Source organism: Hyperolius riggenbachi, chromosome 10 (genome assembly GCF_040937935.1).
Source record: "Hyperolius riggenbachi isolate aHypRig1 chromosome 10, aHypRig1.pri, whole genome shotgun sequence".
NCBI lineage: Eukaryota > Metazoa > Chordata > Amphibia > Anura > Hyperoliidae > Hyperolius > Hyperolius riggenbachi.
In genome coordinates this window covers 168,437,031-168,459,815 of record NC_090655.1, presented here as the reverse complement: position 1 = coordinate 168,459,815, position 22,785 = coordinate 168,437,031, and the positions used below count along the sequence as shown (strand labels likewise).

Below are 22,785 nucleotides of genomic sequence, written 5' to 3'. Positions count from 1 at the left end.
GGAGACACATAGAAGTCAGATATTTCCCAGGGAGTGATTTGCAAGAGCAGAGCAGGGGGGTCTCTGGACAGGGTTACTTATGGGATTATTCCTTTAAGTGAGGCACCTTAACGAGTGGTGCAGCATCAGTTCCCGATAGAGAAGGGAACAGTGCATAAGGGGTACCGGAGTTGGAATAAAAAGGGAGTTGACCAATCCAGGTGTCCGTCGCCGCGACTGCAGAGCGGTAAACGTTTTTTCGTTTTTTGTCGTGGACGGGGCCAGAGCTTGACAAAGAGGTCAATTCTGTGCTGTTTGTGGGTTTTTCCTCGTCTGCTGATTGGTCAAATATTTTTTTCCAGCTCCTACCAAGTGTAGCACAAAGAACAGAACTGGAAGCAGTTCATTGGGCAATTACAAGTAAGCAAGGAATTGCCATTTACAGAGTGTCAGCGTACCAGTACAGTGTCTGCCATAGGACTACCTACCAAGTGGGCATTCAGGGATTATCATGCGGGCATCTGAAGCTGGCATGTGTAGCCCTGCACCCTGTGTAGTTAAAGTGCAAAGCTCTCCTTCCTACAGGGAGGTAGCCGTTTCTTGTAGTATGGAGGGAGTAGCATTGGCAGACATTGGTCTGAGGGTACAACAAACAGGACTTCTAGCAGAGCTGGTAGCGCGCAATGGAGTTCTAGGTAAGTAAATGCGAAAATGAGTAAGAGCATTGCAAGCTCACCTGCAAAGCAGCAAAAGGTGTGTGGCATCCGTACTCAGTACATACTGCGGCCGAGTATGTACAGGGGGGAATGAGGTACGGGGTTGCAATGAGGTGAGAGCTTCCAAAGGTGAAGTCTGCGGGATCATATTTTAAAAAGGTAAGTACTTAGGATAGTACTTAGGTAGTGGAGAGGAGTTTAGCTCCAGTCTACCATAAAGAGTAAACAGAGTTCATGAGAACTATAAAGCAACGGGATCAAGTACGGTATATATTGATCAATCTAAAGTGTACAGAGTACAAGCCGCAGGGCGAAACCCAAATCATTAATAAGAATTGATTTGTTTGTATTTCGATTTCAGGAGTTTGGCAATATGGAATCGAGAAAGCAGAGATGCTTGCGGTCGAGACAGAGATGTCAGTCGGATAAGCAAAAGTTTCCAGAGGCCAATCCGGGTTTGGAGAACAGCGAGATTTCTGAGATCGGAAAGAGACTAAAAAGACTGACTGAGCAAAGCATAATGCAAATTGCTAATGTTTTTCTTTCCCAAGGAGGTGCTTTTACAACGAAGAGTACCGTGCTGATGGTGATCCTAGGCTGCCATTTCGTCCTAGGAGACCGAAGAGAGGACATTCTCATGAACAATAAGGGGTTAATGAGAACATGAGGTCCAAGTGTGTTAATGTTTGGAGAAAAAGATGCTGATCCTCTTCCATTTCCCTCTGATTGGCACCGATCCAAAGTTTTGTTAAAAGGTACATTGCAGTACAATGGGTACATGCAAAAGGTGGAGTGTGTTGTTTAAGATTACCTTGTCTTGGTTATCCAGAGAGAGATGGTTCTAGACTGGAGAGGAACGAGCAGTAGACGTCATTTCTCCTACAGGAGAGATGCAGGGAACAATATCACAATCTGGAGCAACCAACAGAGAGTGTCTCTGAGACAACTTTACACTCGTAAAGGCTGGAGAGCAGAAGGGTTTTGGTTCTCGGAACGAGAAGTAAAAATCGAGATCCAGGCACATTTTCAGGTGACCAAGAGGGTGAGGAGTGCAATCCCGAGGAAGGGAGTGTCAACACAGGTAACACCATCCTCACTACACGGGTCACAACACGAGACATTATCACACAGTCCATATTCAAGCACTTATCCTCATGCTAGATGGGTAAGTGAGGGGGTACTCTTAATTGAAAGATTACAGAGAGTATATTCTTCCTGACCTAAGGTACGCATTTTGCTTCAGGACATAAGGGGGGCAAAGTCCAATCAGGACAGTTGGGGACATCTTTTGTCATTGAGATGCTAATCAATTTCCCAGAAGAAAGAGTACCTACTGTATTCTCCTGGGGAGGGCAACAAGGGTTAGCATGGGACGTGAGTTTAATGGATCAGGGGACTTTTTGGAGTAGAGAGGCAGAATCCTGGGATACATCAGGTAGCACCCCGGGGACTCTCTATGATGGAAGGGGATGGGACTAAAACGGGGCAGTTTAAAGATAGCGCCCTTAGTCCGGGAGGATGAAGGACCATGGACATACAGTTTTTGCATCCCACAGTCCCACAGAGTTTAACCACTTCACCATATCTGGAGAAATATATCCGTCCAGATAGGCACTGCTGCTGCAGCCGTGTGGTGTGCGCGCGCCCGCGCGTGCTCCCGCTGCCCCCCCGATCAGTGAATGGGAATATAATTCCCATTCACCGATCTAAGTCCCCGGCAGAAATACCGACGCTTTCTCATCAGAGAGCGCGGTATTTTTGCCCCCAGGAAACATCACCTTCTTCTTTTAGTTCCTGGATGCGAGATCGTTCGCATCCAGGAATTTTTTGAATGTGGCCATCTTGTGGCCAAATAGTAAACTGCACCAGATACATTTATTAAATAAAAAAATACATTATATTACATCTAAAATCAGCTATTTACCTCACAAACTAATATTACCCAAATACATTTTTGTACTAAAAAAATAAATAAAAAAAATTACAATTAAAAAAAAAAACTACATAAATAGTTACCTAAGGGTCTGAACTTTTTAAATATACATGTCAAGAGAGTATCTTATTAATTTTTTTTAAATTATAAGCTTGTAAATAGTGATGGACGCAAATTGAAAAAATGCACCTTTATTTCTAAATAAAATATCCGCGCCATAAATTGTGATAGGGACGTAATTTAAACGGTGTAATAAGCGGGACAAATGGGCACATAAAATACATGGGTTTAATTACTGTAGCATGTATTAATGTTAAACTATAATGGCCAAAAACTGAGAAATAATGAATTTTTTCCAGTTCTATCTTAATTTTTCTGTTAAGATGGATTTAAAAAAAAAATAATTCTTAACAAAATGTACTACCCAAAGAAAACCTAATTAGTGGCGGAAAAAACGAGATATAGATCAATTAATTTTGATAAGTAGCGATAAAGTTATTAGCGAATGAATGGGAGGTGAACATTGCTCGGATGCATAAGATTTTCAAAGCTGTAGGCTGAAGTGGTTAAAGGTCCAAATAGATCTTGCATAATGAGAAGGGGAACCGTGACAGTAAAAGTGGGGGTTCCCACAGCTCCTAAAGCTCAGGTAGTCACCCTGCCAGTGACTACCCAGGAACCCCACCTACCGTCATGTGATACACATCAGGTTGTAAAAAGTGGCCATTTTCAGTTATATCAACTGAGGGCGACTCCAGTTATCATGGAGGCACAGCTTCAATTGATCACTTGGCAGATTAACTTAGAAGAGTGGGTAATATCTAATATCTACCCTAACTGCAGCACTGTCGCTGCCACCCTGGTACAGGCTTTTATGTCATGGGCACATTCCACAGGGAATAGTGTAGCCAAAAGGAGGTCCGGGATGTAGCAGATACAATCTTGAGAGACCTGGGAACTGGAATGGGGGTAGCCAACAGTGTAGACATAGAAGGTATGACCGAGGTCATTCAACAATTAGGCACATTGGGACAACAGAATGTGGGTACCCAACATCATCTGAACCTGGTTTTGGAACAGTTAACGCACAACACATATAAAGTTCAGGGGTACACTCAAAGGCACATTCAAATAATTCTTCAGAAGATGATTGCACATGATAGGAGTAATGCATGGGAAACAGCATGCCTGTCAATGCCGACCAAGTTACAGCAGATTTTAAGATAAAAGCTCAAGCCTTTTCAGAAGGTAAATGTAACGATTGTGGAACTTCCTCCGTGACCAGCGCACAACGCGTGCGCTGATACGGCGGAAATTCTCCACAAGCGTATAATTGCAGGAACCCAGCAAAAGGTGCTAAGCACCCGTAGAGGGAAATTCCTGTCGGCAGATGGCGCTGAGGAGTGCAGAGGAACCAATCCTCTGTACCTCCACAAATGCCAGACAGGAATTGTACGAAGCGCAGAACGCAATCGCAAGAGAAGCGATTGCGAATGAGAACGAGCAAAGGGACAGGTTGTATGTGTGTGCGCCAATCCAGTCCCCACCCCGCGACAGCGCACACACAACAGCAGACACGAAACAGAAACGCAACCGCAAGAAAGGCGATTGCCAAAAGTGACACAAGGCAGATCAGAACAGAATACGAGGATAGCAAAGGCACAGCAAATCATACAATGAGGAGATACGGAAAACAACAAACGCTAACTGAACGCGAACACCGCACTCATTCGCAACAGTGCATGCGTTCATGCGCGGTCTCCACGTGATAAGCACAACAGAGACAAGCACGCCTAACTAAGCATCGACAGACAAACATGTAACAGAGGACGCGAGTGCTTGCTTAACGGTTACCTCATCGAGCCTCCAGCAAGCGTTCGTAGCAGACAAGACAGACACACGAAAACAGGGACAAGCGAGAGATAGGATCCACAGCACTAGCGAAAAGTGGCTAGCGCGATCCAGGAAGACAGAACAGAAGGATCCACAGCACTAGCGCAGGATGCTAGTGCGATCCAGGTACAGAGTAGCAGAACAGAAGGATCCACAGCACTAGCGCAGGATGCTAGTGCGATCCAGGAAGGCAGAACAGAAGGATCCACAGCACTAGCGGAAAGTGGCTAGCGCGATCCAAGGAGACAGAACAGAAGGATCCACAGCGCTAGCGCAAGATGCTAGTGCGATCCAAGTGAGACAGATCAGAAGAGATAGCTGGTAGCAACCGCTGCACCAGCTATACTCCAAGAACAGAGATCAGAACGATTTCCTGTCGACCACCGCTGGGACAGGACAATCGCAACAGAACAAACAAAACAGATAAGCAATCCTAACTGCACTAGGGGAACCTGCCTAGCGCAGTTTCAGAAATTACTCTAAGCTGAACTTCAAACAAAGAGTAAGGCTGACACTCCTCCAGGAGTGTTTCACAGGAAGGAATCCTTATGACCAGCCAAGCATTGTGGGAAACACATAGTACTTATAGTACACGCCTCCAATGAATGTGGCCAGGCAATTTGCATGACAACGTTTGCAAATTCCTCAGCAAGCACAAGCTGCAAAACTGACAGAAGCTCTTCTTTCCAGAGTCCTGCAGCATGCAAACCTAAACAATGGTCAAAAGGCTGCCTGCCTGCGCAGGCAGCTAAGCGGATTCTCACAGTACCCCCCCTTCTAGGGTCGAATTCCAGACGACCCTCAAAACTGATATCTCCAAACCACTTTAAAGAGGAACTGTAACATAAAAAGATCCCCTGGGGGGTACTCACCTCGGGTGGGGGAAGCCTCCGGATCCTAATGAGGCTTCCCACGCCGTCCTCCATCCGTCAGGGGTCTCGCTGCAGCCCTCCGTGGAGTCCGGGCAGCGGTGACGTCATTATTTACCTTCCTGGCTCCTGCGCAGGCGCTCTGACGGCTGTCGGCTCCGAACTACACGGAAATACCCGATCGCCGTCGGGTCCGCTCTACTGCGCAGGCGCAAGTTTCCTGCGCCTGCGCAGTAGAGCGGACCCGAATGAGATCGGGTATTTCCGTGTAGTTCGGAATGGAAAGCCGCCACAGCGCCCCCGCTGGAGCCAGCAAAGGTAAATATTGAAATGACAGTCGGCACAGTCGCCGGCTGTTCGGAGGGCTGCAGCGAGACCCCCGTGGGACAGAGGACGGCGTGGGAAGCCTCATTAGGATCCGGAGGCTTCCCCCACCCGAGGTGAGTACCCCCCAGGGGATGTTTTGAATGTTACAGAGTCTCTTTAACAGAAGACTCATGAAGGTCGGGACAGCCCGACAAGGTCCAATTCCAGAGTCAGTCCACCCGAAACCGACCTCATCGGAAACAGAAGCCACCGAAACATGCCCATCAGCACTACAAGTCTCAGCGTAACACCCATCAGGACTGTGGATACCAGAGAAGAAGCCACTGACACCCTCCAGACAATACCCACCACCTTCCAAGGAGCGTCCGAAAATACCAAATCTGCCACAAAACCTGTTCGAAGTGTCTCTTTCAAAACAAAAGCCGCTGTTGATCGTATTCAGGGTACCAAGCAAAACTTCTCTCGGGAATCTCCCAGAACGCCTTGAAGCTCCGCAAAGATTCCAAGAAGCCAGAACGCTCACCAGGCTCACATAGAGAGCTACCAAGCACCCCCATGGAACCTATGACAGTTCCAGATTCAGAATTAGCAGGGCACCCATCAAGATCAGGACTTTCAGGGACCACTTCTGGGAATGCAGGCAGGCAGGCTAAATCAGAACATGTCTCCACCGAGGAAGCATCTGAGTACGCTGGTGACCGAGGCACACTTGGGCTTTCTGGGTCACAGAGCACACTGGGGTACACCAGCACAGGAGAAACCTCAGGACACGTCGGGAAACTGCCAACCTCAGAGTCCGGCACGAGCAGACCAAAACCAGGACCGGGCAGAAAATCATCACGAGTAGAGGTCACAGGTACTGGTATTTCAAAAGAAGACTCGGTCTCAGGCTTAGAGATCTCAATGACTGTAATGGTATCTGACAGAAATTCATCATTGACTACCCATGACTGAAGCTCCACCAGAGCTGAAAAGGTAGCCAGCAAGGCAGCAATGCCTACGGAATAGGGCAACACCTCAGAAGGACTTGGGGGGCAGGAGACATCTCCTACAAGTTCTGCACCCTTTGGGAGGAACTCGGAGACCTCCAGAACATCAAACAAGACCTCAGGAACATCATTTTCCAGGTTTTCTAAGAAGGATTCTGAACTATCCATGTTACAGGGCTGAACATTAAATACCTCCTGCAGGCAGGGCAGATGTCCCAGGAATGGTTCCACCATAACCTGAGACTGAACTTCATCATAATTAGCGGGATGTACAGAAATATTTACTGGAACACACACTGACCCCCTAACTTCATTCGCACTGTACCCAGAATTCTGTGTGGCAGTCAAACTAGCTTGTAACTCCAAAACTGCAGAAAAACAGGTGAGTATAGTGGCAATACCTAGATGAGCCTCTAGGGACACTGCTGGGGATTCTAAGCAAGGCCACATTGACTCATCCAGAGTACAGGGTGCAGAATCAGCACTTCCTCAGAGCAAGAAAGGGGCTCACAAACGTCAGTGTGAAAGGAAAACATGTTTTCATTCATGGTACAGGGCAGGTTCAGAGAAAGCGTCTCTGAACAAGGCAAAGAAGGTTCAGCATCAGATTCGCAAAACCGAAGCGCTGTCTCACTCTTAGATTCGGCTAACAATGTCGAATCCGAGGAGTCAGAACGCAAAACCTGCGAATCAAAAATCACCTTAGGTTGTGAAACTGATGCTTCCATAGCGCAAACCTCCGCGATCTGCGGGGCAGACTGTAAGGTGTTCAGAACAGAAACACTGGGGCAACTGTCACCAGGCAACGGGCCCTTACAGGTGTGAACAGGGTGAGACAGAGACTCATCTGTAGAAGAAATAGCGACATCAACAGGATAAACTTTATTAGGCATATTAATTTTACTTTTGACGCTGCATAGTCGAGAAATTTTCCCCATACCAGGGTCACAGACGGAAGATCTCAAAGATCTGTTTCTAAATGACAAAGGATCCCACACATCCTTGAGGAAACCGGCAGACTCATGCCGATCACAATCTGCAGGAACATCCGAGAAACAGGCATCAGATCACACAGATTCAGACTTCAGGATTCGCACAGGAATCAACCACAGCGGCACACTCATTCATTTCAGATTGCACAAAGTCAAGACTCACATGCTTTACCCCAGAAAGGCAGGAACAATCATCCGACAACGATGTCTCTTTATTGGAATCAATTGGTTGGTGTGTGTGGAACTCATCCAAAATCGTCTGCTACACATAAATCACCAGATCCACATCACCCTCGTCACATTCATCGGAATCAATCAAAAGGTACATAGAATCGAGACAATCATTCAAGACATCCTCGCTTTTTGCGATGTAAAAATCGCAAAAGGCTTTTCAATCAAAATCGAATTCCTCCAGCAAGGCCCCAACATCCCAGGAAGCAAATAGGGGTTCAAACAGGCCAGTATCCAGATAATCTCCATATGGGTGGAGTTCAGGAACAAGAACAGATTTTTTAACTGCTTTAATATATTGTGCGATCCTACCTATAGTAGGATCCACATAAGCTTTGGATTGGGGCAAAAAACCTGGAAACTGATCAGCAGATGCATACTCAACAAAATCGTACAAATCGGAAATTCCGCCCACACTGGGGTTTTGGGTTGGGCTGGTCATACTGTAACGATTGTGGAACTTCCTCCGTGACCAGCGCACAACGCGTGCGCTGATACGGCGGAAATCCTCCACAAGCGTATAATTGCAGGAACCCAGCAAAAGGTGCTAAGCACCCGTAGAGGGAAATTCCTGTCGGCAGATGGCGCTGAGGAGTGCAGAGGAACCAATCCTCTGTACCTCCACAAATGCCAGACAGGAATTGTACGAAGCGCAGAACGCAATCGCAAGAGAAGCGATTGCGAATGAGAACGAGCAAAGGGACAGGTTGTATGTGTGTGCGCCAATCCAGTCGCCACCCCGCGACAGCGCACACACAACAGCAGACACGAAACAGAAACGCAACCGCAAGAAAGGCGATTGCCAAAAGTGACACAAGGCAGATCAGAACAGAATACGAGGATAGCAAAGGCACAGCAAATCATACAATGAGGAGATATGGAAAAAAACAAACGCTAACTGAACGCGAACACCGCACTCATTCGCAACAGTGCACGCATTCATGCGCGGTCTCCACGTGATAAGCACAACAGAGACAAGCACGCCTAACTAACCATCGACAGTCAAACATGTAACAGAGGACGCGAGCGCTTGCTTAACGGTTACCTCACCGAGCCTCCAGCAAGCGTTCGTAGCAGACAAGACAGACACACGAAAACAGGGACAAGCGAGAGATAGGATCCACAGCACTAGCAAAAAGTGACTAGCGCGATCCAGGAAAACAGAACAGAAGGATCCACAGTACTAGCGCAGGATGCTAGTGCGATCCAGGTACAGAGTAGCAGAACAGAAGGATCCACAGCACTAGCGCTAGGCGAGTGCGATCCAGGCAGACAGAGTAGCAGAACAGAAGGATCCACAGCAATAGCGCAGGATGCTAGTGCGATCCAGGAAGGCAGAACAGAAGGATCCACAGCACTAGCGGAAAGTGGCTAGCGCGATCCAAGGAGACAGAGCAGAAGGATCCACAGCGCTAGCGCAAGATGCTAGTGCGATCCAAGTGAAACAGATCAGAAGAGATAGCTGGTAGCAACCGCTGCACCAGCTATACTCCAAGAACAGAGATCAGAACAATTTCCTGTCGACCACCGCTGGGACAGGACAATCGCAACAGAACAAACAAAACAGATAAGCAATCCTAACTGCACTAGGGGAACCTGCCTAGTGCAGTTTCAGAAATTACTCTAAGCTGAACTTCAAACAAAGAGTAAGGCTGACACTCCTCCAGGAGTGTTTCACAGGAAGGAATCCTTATGACCAGCCAAGCATTGTGGGAAACACATAGTACTTATAGTACATGCCTCCAATGAATGTGACCAGGCAATTTGCATGACAACGTATGCAAATTCCTCAGCAAGCACAAGCTGCAAAACTGACAGAAGCTCTTCTTTCCAGAGTCCTGCAGCATGCAAACCTAAACAATGGTCAAAAGGCTGCCTGCCTGCGCAGGCAGCTAAGCGGATTCTCACAGTAAAACTCCTTTACAGCTGAGACTTGACAAGGAGCGATTTATCGATTTTCCTGGGAAAGGATCTTTTGCATGGAGGCACCAAGATGTTTGGGTAAACAGATGGAAAGGGTGCGACAATTCTTTATGCACCGCTACTTCCTTAGTTCCTACCGATGGGGAAACCCAGGTAGTTTTTCCAGTAGTATCCCTGGGTACGCCTGTTTCCTCAACACGTCTTACACCATGACCTGAGAGGTCAACATTTTTTGGTGCTAGACGGGGAGGTGAAACAAGTAGACTTGTCGTCATGCTGGCACTTCTCAGAGAAGTATCTGTGTTTGCCGGGGCAAGTCCGGTGGAGTGAGGAAGTATGCTGGCTCAATAACACAGAATGCACAGCTGCCATTCAAAAGATTTCATCATAAAGCCAAACCAGTATCTCCTGTGGCTAAAGGAAACGTTTGTTTTTTAAACATGATGTGTAATGACACATTCATGGTACATTTTCATAATTGTTCCGACCAGGTTGATCTTTCAAGGGGAACTTATTGTGTGAGCGGAGATCCCATATGGATCAAGTCATCAAAGTTTGATTACGTCATTCCATAAATTATTCAGAGAACTCTAAAGTTCAAAGCTCCACAGGAAGTTCCCATCCTGAGAGATAGCACGCCATGGGACAAATGGGTACAGGTTTTGACACAAGATCACACTTTGTTAAAATGGTTAAACAAACAGAACACTAAACTAGAGTTGATATTTCACCATGATCAAGGTGATCTTAAAGGGACTCCGAGCTCAGAAAAAAAAGGAAAGTTGTACTCACCAGGGGCTTTTTCCAGCCCAGTGCTGGTCGGGAGGTCCCACGCCGGCGTCCTGGCTCCTCTCCTTCTCCCCGCTCCGGAATGGCTGGCAGGCCGCAGCCCGGGCGACACTCTCCCGAGTGTCGGGCTGCTTCTTCCGCATATGACGCGGATTACGTCACACGCCGGCCGCCTCGCGTCATCACGGCGGCCGGTGTGAAAGTACTGCGCATGCGCGCTTTGTTCGCGCATGCGCAGTACTTTCACGCCGGCCGCCGTGATGACGCGAGGCGGCCGGCGTATGACGTAATCCGCGTCATATGCGGAAGAAGCAGCCCGACTCTCGGGAGAGTGTCGGCCGGGCTGCGGCCTGCCAGCCATTCCGGAGCGGGGAGAAGGAGAGGAGCCAGGACGCCGGCGTGGGACCTCCCGACCAGCACTGGGCTGGAAAAAGCCCCTGGTGAGTACAACTTTCCTTTTTTTCTGAGCTCGGAGTCCCTTTAAAGAGGTTGAACATAAATATAATCAGGTGAGTTCCAGTCTGACCTGGTGGAGAAGGTTTCTGGCGATGTTCCAGGGACATTCGGACTGGGCCTCTGCAGTTCAAAATTTCTTCCTACACCCACTGATCATGGGGATGACAATCTTGGGCATCATTATACAGGTGAGTTTGTGTGTGAAATTATGTAAACAAATTAACATGGTTAAGAGATTGGTGCCACATAAACAATCTCATGAACCAATATTTCCAAATTAAGCAACATACAGGGTTATGGGTATAAGTTTCAGCAGTACCTATGATGGAGCTGATTGTTTACAGGAGTTTTTTTTTAGAAGACACCTGGCACTGCTCCTTTGCTTAACAGACAAACAAGTTTCACTTTTATGTGATCGTGCAAGTTTGTAAGTGATACGCAAGTGCTGCAAATGCTGAGAATGTGGTATATAGGGACCTAGAAGTAGGGCATTCCCAGATAGCCTGGCTACCGGAAGGCAAAGAGGTCTTGCCCTCTCTCCCAGGGATAACCACCTAGAGCAGAGGAAGTGTGTGAGCACGAGCATCGAAAAGTGAAACATAAAAGAAAATGGGTGCTGTTGGAATCAGAAGCAGGGATCTGCAGATCAAGCCTTTTTAGGGGGGATTGTTATAATTTAAGTAGGCCTCAGTTATTTGGCCTGAGTTTAGGTAAAAGACTTGGTTTGCAGAGTATACCTTTAAGCAGAGGTTCTCGCAGAAGAGATGTTACCAGGAATATGTTCCTTGTAGAAGGTCATAGGCCTAAACTGCCCCAGACCGATAGTCGACAGAAAGGTAAACAGCACGGTGGCGTAGTGGTTAGCTCTCTCGCCTTGCAGCGCTGGGTCCCTGGTTCGAATCCCAGCCAGGGCACTATCTGCAAAGAGTTTGTATGTTCTCTCCGTGTTTGCGTGGGTTTCCTCTGGGCACTCCGGTTTCCTCCCACATTCCAAAAACATACAGATAAGTTAATTGGCTCCCCTAAAAAAAAAAAATTGGCCCTAGACTGCAATACTAACACTACATAATATAGACATATGGCAATGGTAGGGATTAGATTGTGAGCTCCTTTGAGGGACAGTTAGTGACAAGATATATATATACATTGTACAGCGCTGCGTAATATGTTGGCGCTATATAAATACTAAATAATAATAATAATAATAGCCAGTATTTACCAAACATGGCATTCCTTGTAACTGGGTTAAAAAGCACCCGGAATATTAATTAAGTAGGTGCGTGTCATGACACCACGAGGGGTCTGAGCCAATTGTAGGTTTGGGGGGATGGCTCAGATGATGTCACATTTGACTCTTTCCTGGTTGCTATTAAAGCCACTGACGGGCCTACGGAGAGGCACTTCTCTTTGCTGGCTTTCAACCTTTTACTCTTATTTATGTCTTGTCATCTTAGATAACTGTATGCTGTATATATTAGATAGGCCTCCGGGCTATTTAGTATAGATGTAACGTAGGATAGACATAAGAGGAAACCTGATTCCATGCAAGGGAATCAAGAAGCTGCAACGCAAAAGACTTACTACAGAATAATCTGCTTTACTAAGATGTAACAAACTGTACTGTATATCTGTGGACTGAATAAACTTCTAAACTCTGAGGATGCCTGATAAGTTCTATCTCCAATGCTGTTGCTGTGATGAGAGTCGTGTTTGCAGCTCTTGTTAATGAGTTGCTGGTGCCGAACAAAGGTGTTGTGTTGTTGCCCATAGCAACCAACGTATAGTTTTTTTACAGGAGGCACAGGGAGACAGTAAGAGGCACAAAGGGGAAAAGAAGGATGCACAAAGGGGGGGGGGGGCATAAGGAACCACAAAAGGGTGACAGTAGAAGGCAGAGGGGGATGTAAGGAGGAACAGGTAGACAGAAGGAGGCACACGGGAGGGCACAAAGAGGCTCAATGGGCAACAAAAGGAGGCACAATGGGGGACAGAATGAGATACAAAGGAGGACAGAAGGAGGCACAGGAGGACAGAGGGGGGTCCAGAGAGGGGCAGCAGGCGGTACAGGGGGACAGAAGAAGGCATGAGGGCCAGGAGGCAGCACAAAAAAGGACAGTGGAGGGCACAGGGGGACAGAAGGAGGCAGAAAGTGGGGCAGAAGGAGGCACAATGGGGGACAGATTGAGGCACAAAGGGGAACAAAAAGAGGCACAGGAGGAAAGAAATAGGCACAGGGGGACTGAAGGAGGCACAAAGGGGGCAGAAGGAGGCACATGAGGACAGAAGGAGGCAGAATGGGACTGAAGGAGGCATAAAGGGAGACAGAAGGACAAACAGGGGGTCAGACATGTCACAAGGGACTGAAGGAGGCACAAGGAGACAGAAGGAGGCACAAAAGGGACAGGAGGAGGCAGAAAGGGGTGGAGGGGAGGATGTACAAGGCACAGAGGGACACAGTGGCAGCTGCCTACAACTTACGCTAAGCAGATGCATTAGAAGCAAGTAATAGAACATCCATGGGGGCGTGGCTTCATCCAGGGGTGTGGCTTAATCCAGCAACATGGCACCTCTAGGACCAATGGCACTCCAGGCAATGGCCTGTACTGCCTATGCCTAGAGGCTCCCATGGCGGGGCTTGCGGCGCTCGGAAAAACTGGAGTATACGTGCGCCTGAGGGAAGAGCACAAAGCTTGCTTTTTGCAGCTGTGCATCCCTACCGGCCTTTTAACCAGATAAATATATGGATGCAATTTATAAGAGCAGCAGGCTCAGCAATTCTGACATCACTGGATATATCTGATAAGAACTTGGAGGAGAGTGAGAACTGACACAGGTTTCAATAATGTATTATTGGCTGTGGCTGTGGCTAGATAGTGTACTAATTAATTTGCTCTGTCTCTGGCACAGGAGACCTGGGTTCGAATCTCAGCTCTTCCTGTTAAGTAAGACAGGACCTATTCAGTAAGGAGACCTTAGACTAGACTCCCTTACATTGCTACAAAGATGCTGGGTCTCTACCTGGATTTAAGGCCGGAAGCACTTGAGAAAGACCTCTGTGGTCGAAACGTTATGCTCTGCACTGTGGCACGTGCAATAAAATTGGCCAGCCGGCCTTAAATTCAGGTAGAGACCCAGCATCTTTGTTCTATGTGTGAAGGTAAACCTAACAGAAAATTGTATGGTGTATACCTAGCATGGCATCAATTCATAAAATGCTGCTAGGTACACACCATACACTGTTTTGTTAGATTTACCTGCCAGACAGATTTTTTTCCAAATCTATCTGGCAGGTAAATCGAACAGAAAATCTAAAAAGAAAAGCAGAGCCGATGCTCCAACAACCCAGCTCCTACCAGTAGTACTGTTGCCAAACAAACCTTGAAGTGGTTTTCCTACAGGATACCAGTGAAGGGACGCTTCACTTTCTTGGAATGCACTGGGGAGGTGTTGCTGGACAAGAATGCACTGGAGGAGAAGGTGGGACTTTTTAACTGTTTCTCTGCTTCCTGACTTTTATCGGTAGGTGGAGATTCTCTTCAGTGGCGCTGTTGAGGAAGTGAAATATTCATAGCAAAAATTCTCCATCAAAAATACATTAGTAATGAATCAAAACCTTTAATATAGCATTTTGAAGCATTTTGAAGCAGCTACCAGTTTGTTAGCTAGATACAGAGGCAAGATTTATATTAGCATGCCTGCCATTTTCATGCTGGTGAACCATTGGGTGGAACTGTGCTCACTCACTACATTATTATTTATTTATTTTTATTTTTTTTGAAAAATTAAGTACAATACAGTACAATCATTTTGAGTCAATTACTTAGTTTGGAATAAGAGCAGGGTGGAAAATGTCATCCAAAATACCGGCACCCCTCTTTATTTTACTTCAGATAAAGGATACTGTTGAGTGATGTCCCTTATAGGGGAGAGAGGCTTTGGCTCCAGAGCACAGTGTTGTGTCAAATTGCGAAGTGATATAAAAGTCTGCTTTATCGTACTTACATTGGGCGTGATTCACAAAGCTTTTTCACCAGTTTTTACCTTATCTGTTACATTTTTAAGCTCCGAAAGAACAAAAATATATATAATTAAGGTAAGAAAAGTAATATCGAAATTATTATCACCGCATCACCCAGTCCCATGCACGCCTCCAGGACTTCTCAAGAGCTGCTCCAACACTATGGAACTCCCTACCTCCACCCATTAGGGCAGCCCCCTCCTTCAACATCTTCAAGAAAGCCCTCAAAACTCACCTTTTCACTCTGGCCCACTATCCCTCACAAGTGCTCTAAACCCACAGCTGAACTCTGGTCCCCTACCTTCCGTGTCCTTACCTCTCCCCAGCGGCTGCTCCAGCTTCAGAATTTTGGGGGGGCTCAAAAGGGGCACAATGGCTGGCTGGCGGGGCTCAAGTGGGGGAACTTTTCACGCGCCGCGGCGGCAGGAGTGAGCGTGGTCATGACATCCTGTGGGCGGGGCTAACTGTAATGTAGTTGTACCAGCTAATGTAGTTACATAAAAAAAAAAGTGAAGTAAATGCACGTAATGATAGACAGCCTTTCACCAGTAAATGCATCTAATGAGAGACAGCCTTTCAATAGTAAATGCATGTAATGAGAGACAGCGTTTCACCAGTAAATGCACGTAATAAGAGACAGCGTTTCCCCACTAAATGCACGTAATGAGAGACAGCGTTTTCCCACTAAATGCACATAAGAGACAGCCTTTCACCAGTAAATGCATGTAATGAGAGACAGCCTTTCACCAGTAAATGCATGTAATGAGAGACAGCCTTTCACCAGTAAATGCACATAAGAGACAGCTTTTCATCAGTAAATGCACGTAATGAGAGACAGCGTTTCCCCACTAAATGCACATAAGAGACATCCTTTCCCTAGTAAATGCATGTAATGAGAGACAGCCTTTCACCAGTAAATGCATGTAATGAGAGACAGCCTTTCACCAGTAAATGCACGTAATGAGAGACAGCATTTCACCACTAAATGCACATAAGAGACAGCCTTTCACCAGTAAATGCACGTAATGAGAGACAGCGTTTCACCAGTTAATGCACATAATGACAGACAGCGTTTCCCCAGTAAATGCATGTAATGAGAGACAGCCTTTCACCAGTAAATGCATGTAATGAGAGACAGCGTTTCACCACTAAATGCACATAAGAGACAGCCTTTAACCAATAAATGCACGTAATGAGAGACAGCCTTTCACCACTAAATGCACATAAGAGACAGCCTTTCACCAGTAAATGCACGCAATGAGAGACAGCGTTTCACCAGTTAATGCACATAATGACAGACAGCGTTTCCCCAGTAAATGCATGTAATGAGAGACAGCCTTTCAATAGTAAATGCATGTAATGAGAGACAGCGTTTCCCCCACTAAATGCACATAAGAGAGAGCCTTTCACCAGTAAATGCATGGAATGAGAGACAGCGTTTCACCACAAAATGTATGTAATGAGAGACAGTGTTTCACCACAAAATGTATGTAATGAGAGACAGTGTTTCACCAGTTAATGCACATAATGACAGACAGCCTTTCACCAGTAAATGCATGTAATGAGACAGCATTTCACCAGTTAAAGCACATAATGACAGACAGCGTTTCCCCAGTAAATGCATGTAATGATATAGATGTCCCCAGTATATGTAGCCAGGGGTATGTGTGCCCAGTATATGTAGCCAGGGGTATGTGTGCCCAGTATATGTAGCCAGGGGTATGTGTGCCCAGTATATGTAGCTAGGGGTATGTGTGCCCAGTATATGTAGCCAGGGGTATATGCGCCCAGTATATGTAGCCAGGGGTATATGTCCCAGTATATGTAGCCAGGGGTATATGTGCCCAGTATATGTAGCCAGGGGTATATGTGCCCAGTATATGTAGCCAGGGGTCTATGTGCCCAGTATATGTAGTCAGGGGGTATATGTCCCAGTATATATAGCCAGGGGTATATGTCCCAGTATATGTAGCCAGGGGTATATGTGCCCAGTATATGTAGCCAGGTGTATAGTTGTCCCCAGTGTAGGTAGGTAGGACTTACCATGTTTAACCAGGTGTATAGATGTCCCCAGGAGGGGTGGAAGCGGAGAGAAGAGGAAGCCGTGTGGACAGTGGCGGAAAAGGAGGGGTGGAAGCGGAGAGAAGAGGAAGCCGTGTGGACAGTGGCGGAGAAGGGGGGCCGTCTCCCCCCCTTCCCTCACCTTGGGGCTCCCACTCTCTGCCTCGCTCCCCCCCCCTCAGATATCAGCGGCTGGCGTCAGAAGACTTCATCTCTTCCCAGCGCGGGGGAGAGAGGTCGATCTGTGCGCCGCTACTCTGGTCTAGACTAGACCAGAGCGGCGCACAGATCAGCCGCGCTGGGAAGAGAGGGAGTCCTCTGATGCCAGCCGCTGATATCTGAGGGGGGGAGCGAGGCAGAGAGTGGGAGCCCCAAGGTGAGGGAAGGGGGGGAGACGGCCCCCCTTCTCCACCACTGTCCACACGGCTTCCTCTTCTCTCCGCTTCCACCCCTCCTGCTGCTTGGCATCCCTGCAGAGGGGGGGCTTTTGCAGGGGCTGACAGCTTGTCAGCTGGGGCTTAAGCCTGGGTAAGCCCCAGTGTAGCGCCGCCACTGCCTCTCCCTATAGATTGTAAGCCTTTGGGCAGGGTCCTCCTCCTTTTGTGTCCTACCTGATCATGCACCTCCATTACTGTGAACCCATGCTATGCATCTGAGTGGACCTAACTTGCCTAATCTCCATGCTCCCCTCCAGTGACTGACAAAGCATTACCTTGTACTCATACTGTGCTGCATGATCTGGTCTTTCTTGTATTCATGTATTGTCATTTTGCTGTATGTCACCCCTAAATATTGTCTGTAACCTAAACTAATGTCCAGCGCTGCGTAATATGTTGGCGCTTTATAAATACAATAACTAAAGTTAATCAGGAACAACTTACTTTGAGTGATTATTTTTAATGTGCTGAAAGGGTATTTTTTATTAATAAGGAGAAAAATAAGTAATTTATGAGAAGTTTGGTGAATTGAGAGGCCATTGTGAAATGTGTGATCCGATATCTTCTCTCTTTTTCAGAGTTTGTCATGATGTTGTCATCAAGATAAGCCTGGCTGAAGCTACAGGAAAACAAATTGCTCTGAATAGAAAACAGCGATTAACATTTACCATAAAATTTCCATATTTATCAACAAATGAAACAGTTAAATACAAAGATAAAAAATATGTACTTAAATAGCAAAGTCCCAAAGATTTTTGGAAAAATAACATCTACAAAGTAATACACAAACATGATGAAAGCTGTGAGTAGATCTGAAGAACACTGGAATACATAACATACTATCACTTCCTACTGACCAGTTCCCCATCCTCAAACTTTAGAGGCATTGGGCCATATGCAATTCACTTTTTCACCTGAGTTTTCTCCTAGGAGATAATTTTTCATCTTCGATTTAAAATAACTTTCCAGCACTTTTCAACTAAACAAGTACCAAAAAGTAGGTGAAAAACTACTATCAAAATTATATTGAGTAATGTCTTGCTTTCTAGTGACTTAAAAGACATTTTGTTGACAAGTTTAAAATTATCACCTAGGAGAAAACCACACCCACAGGTTTTCAGAGAGCCTTGGCAGTAGCAAGGGCTCATGGGAGTTCAGTCTAGGCAGGAGGAGGAGGAGGTTTTACTAGCCATTGATTTCAGAGGTAGAGGGGAGGAGGGAGGAGGGGGGATTAGATTTTTTCACAGGTTTAGTGATCAAGATACAGATAAGCCTTCCTCTGTGTAATGTTTACAAACAACATGGCTGCTGTCATTGTATCACAGGAAGAAATAATCGTTTTCTATTAAAGCTGTTTGCAGCTATATTTGCTGTGTAAACTATCTAAACTTTAGAGAAGATATATAGACAAGTTACTTGTTATAGCTAGTTTTTCATCTCGGATCCGCTTTAAGTAATACGTATGAAGCATCAGTTCACTTATCAAACTAAGGGAGGTAAAAAATAAAAAAATGAAAACCATGTTGTCCTTGCACAGTAGATACATATTACGGGGTAGGAAAAAGGAAACGTCAAAAGAATGTACCATACACAATTTCCATGAGATTATTTTAGTAAAGCAGCTTATGTAGGTAATGGTATTTACGGATGAATGTTTGGGTTTTTTTTTTCAAATAATCAGAAAATAGTTACCTGAAAATAGTGCAAACATGTCTTCAAATCATTAGGAGCTCCTGATGTATTCAGTCAGACAAAACATCCATTTTCTTAGGCAGAGTAGCAGTTCCTTTCTACAGCTGAGACAGTTTAACATGGCATCTTAGTGTGTACCTTCTTCATGCAGATTATGTAAAAGATGGTAGGGTATATAAGAGTGTTTCCTAAACTTTGAGCCTTGTATTACAAGTAGTATTAGTGTTCAAATTTGGCGTATCGAGTTCGGAAAATCCAAATACTGCTGAACACCACTCTTCAGCCGGTGAACTGTCTCTGATCCCCTCTGCTTGTTCGTGTGAGAAAACGCGGAAAAGCCGCCGCGTGTACTCAGAACAAGGCGACTGATTCCGCGTCCAACGCGGCGGCTTGCACGCGTAGGCCTACATCCAGTAGTATGGCCGAACGTGGAGAAACCGCTGCATGCCTTGATAGGGGTGCAGCGGATTCCGCGTCCAGCAAGGCGGGTGCTTTACAGCACATGTCTGGTGTGGCTGAGACTGATAGTCCACACAGGTTCAGAAAGACACTGAGAGGCAGAACTTATGACAGCCAGAAGGGGGTCAGCTGACCAAGCCGGTCAGCTGACGATTCTAACACTTCTCATTGGTCCAGCACTTAGGGGAGGCGCTGGAGAGCGCTTTGCTATATATACTGGGTGCTGGTCATTCTCTGGTTGTCTGCCGTTGCGATCACTACGTGGAAGCTCTCAGACCTTTTTGTCAGAATCTGTGTTATCATTCTGTTATACTTTAGACTAGTCCCAGGGTGTTGATGATCAAGGACCTCACACCCAAAGATTAGGAATCTGTGTTATCATTCTGTTATACTTTAGACTAGTCCCAGGGTGTTGATGATCAAGGACCTCACACCCAAAGATTAGGAATCTGTGTTATCATTCTGTTATACTTTAGACTAGTCCCAGGGTGTTGATGATCAAGGACCTCACACCCAAAGATTAGGAATCTGTGTTCTCATTCTGTTATACTTTAGACTAGTCCCAGGGTGTTGATGATCAAGGACCTCACACCCAAAGATTAGGGCGTACGTTAAAAAGGGGCGCTGGGAAAAAAGGGCGCGGGGTTTTAAACGATAAGCATGGATAACGTTTAAAAAAGGATTGTACTGTATTTCGTTTAAAATTAATGTTTTATAAAGTTATAAATCATTAAATAATGTGCATTAAATCGGAAATTGTAAAAACGTTAATCTTTCGTTTAAATAGTGAAACGTATAATAACGTTTAAAAAAAAAATTACTAAGTAACCCTCCCTGTACCTACCCCTAACCCCTAGACCCCCCTGTTAGTGCCTAAACCTAAGACCCCCCTGGTGGTGCCTAAACCTAAGACCCCCCTGGTGGTGCCTAAACCTAAGACCCCCCCTGTTGGTGCCTAAGTAACCCTCCCTGTACCTACCCCTAACCCCTAGACCCCCCTGTTAGTGCCTAAACCTAAGACCCCCCTGGTGGTGCCTAAACCTAAGACCCCCCTGGTGGTGCCTAAACCTAAGACCCCCCTGTTGGTGCCTAAACCTAAGACCCCCCTGTTGGTGCCTAAACCTAAGAACCCCCTGTTGGTGCCTAAACCTAAGACCCCCCTGTTGGTGCCTAAACCTAAGACCCCCCTGTTGGTGCCTAAACCTAAGACCCCCCTGTTGGTGCCTAAACCTAAGACCCCCCTGTGATAAGCATTAATAAAGTTTCAAAAACATATTGTGCGTTTTTTTCGTTTAAAAATAATGTAAAAAAAAAAAAAATTGTACTGTTTTCCGTTTAAAAATAATGTTTGAAAAAAATATTGTACTGTTTTTCGTTTAAAAATAATATTAAAAAATGTATAAATCATTAAATAATGTGTAATCATGAGAAGCAGTAATAAAACATTAAGTCTCCGGGCGCCGCTTTTAAAACGTTATTTTTCTCCGGCGCCCTTTTTTCCTATCGGGCGCCCATTAAACGATATTTATTATGGGAGTGAATGGCGGCGCCCGATTTGTCCACTAGCCTCCTGCGCCCTTTTTTACTGTTACCAAGATTAGGTATCTGTGTTACCTTTCTGTTATACTTCAGACTAGTTCCAGGGTGTTGATGATCACGGAGCTCACACCCAAGATTAGGCATTGTTTATTATCTGTTATGACCTTCTGCTTTCCTGACCACTCTTCTGTTCACTGATTTGGTACTTCGCTATATCTGATACTCTGTTGCCGAACCCTGATAGCCATAGGATTACCAAATCAGCCTCCTGTCTTTGTACCTTGTATGTCAGTATGTTGCCGACCTGGCTTGTCCGACCTTGAGAGCTATCTCCCCAGTTAGGAGATAGTTCACAGATCCGTCAGTGACATCCTTCCATTGGTGTCACTCACGCTCTGGTCCTTCCCTCTTCCAGTCTGACTCCTCCCCACGGGAGAGTCTAAGGCTGTGGAAAGAAACCACTCCGGCAGTATTCCTTACTGCCTTGTACCTGTCCTCCTGGTATTGTTCTCAAAGTATTACTGTTGCACCAAACACTCATATCTCTCAGGTGTCCAGAGGTTAGTAATATACAGGTATCTGATTATCGGTGATACTGCAGATCATCAATAATCGGGTATATATCTGTATTCTTGGTGATACTGCAGATCACTAATAATCAGACCCTCTCTGTGTTACACCAATCGTTACAGTTCGGTACTGAAATGATGCTGAAGTGTGGTGTTCGGCAGTATTCGTTTTTTCTTATTTCGATAAGTAGTGATGGAGCGAACAACAAATGTTGCGTTCGCAAACACAAACGCAAATGTACATGGAAATTTGCAAACCGACCGTATGCGGCATGCTCCATAGACTTTAATGGTAGGAAAACTGCTAAAATTTTCAGGGCATCTCTGCAGCCACAATTTCTTTAAAAAAAGGTGAAAAAAAGTGTACCAAAACCTGTGCAGTGGCATGGTAGAAGAGGATCCAGTGCAAAATAGTCACCAAAAAATATGTATTTTGGGCAATCGCTTTTTTAATGATTATTTTGAAAGTTTAAAGGCCACCAGTATTAGTGGTTAATAGCAAAGCCCCCGTACGTGCTAGAAACACCACATTTTCAGGTTATGTTAAAGAGGAACTGTAACATAAAAAGATCCCCTGGGGGGTACTCACCTCGGGTGGGGGAAGCCTCCGGATCCTAATTAGGCTTCCCACGCCGTCCTCCATCCGTCAGGGGTCTCGCTGCAGCCCTCCGTGGAGTCCGGGCAGCGGTGACGTCATTATTTACCTTCCTGGCTCCTGCGCAGGCGCTCTGACGGCTGCCGGCTCCGAACTACACGGAAATACCCGATCGCCGTCGGGTCCGCTCTACTGCGCAGGCGCAAGTTTCCTGCGCCTGCGCAGTAGAGCGGACCCGAATGAGATCGGGTATTTCCGTGTAGTTCGGAATGGAAAGCCGCCACAGCGCCCCCGCTGGAGCCAGCAAAGGTAAATATT

At 46.1% G+C, this 22,785-nt stretch overlaps 1 protein-coding gene across 2 annotated transcripts in view; it reads left to right on the top strand.

The window, feature by feature from the left end:
* LOC137533904 (calcium-binding protein 2-like) overlaps window positions 1–18,355 on the top strand; it is a 511,029-nt gene extending 492,674 nt beyond the window's left edge. For both annotated transcript variants that reach the window (XM_068255205.1, XM_068255204.1), the window contains one exon: window positions 18,192–18,355. In XM_068255205.1, the coding sequence (XP_068111306.1) occupies window positions 18,192–18,220 (29 nt within the window). In that variant the 3' untranslated portion in view covers window positions 18,221–18,355. The remainder of the gene's footprint in view (window positions 1–18,191) is intronic.
* Window positions 18,356–22,785: the final 4,430 nt, after the last annotated feature.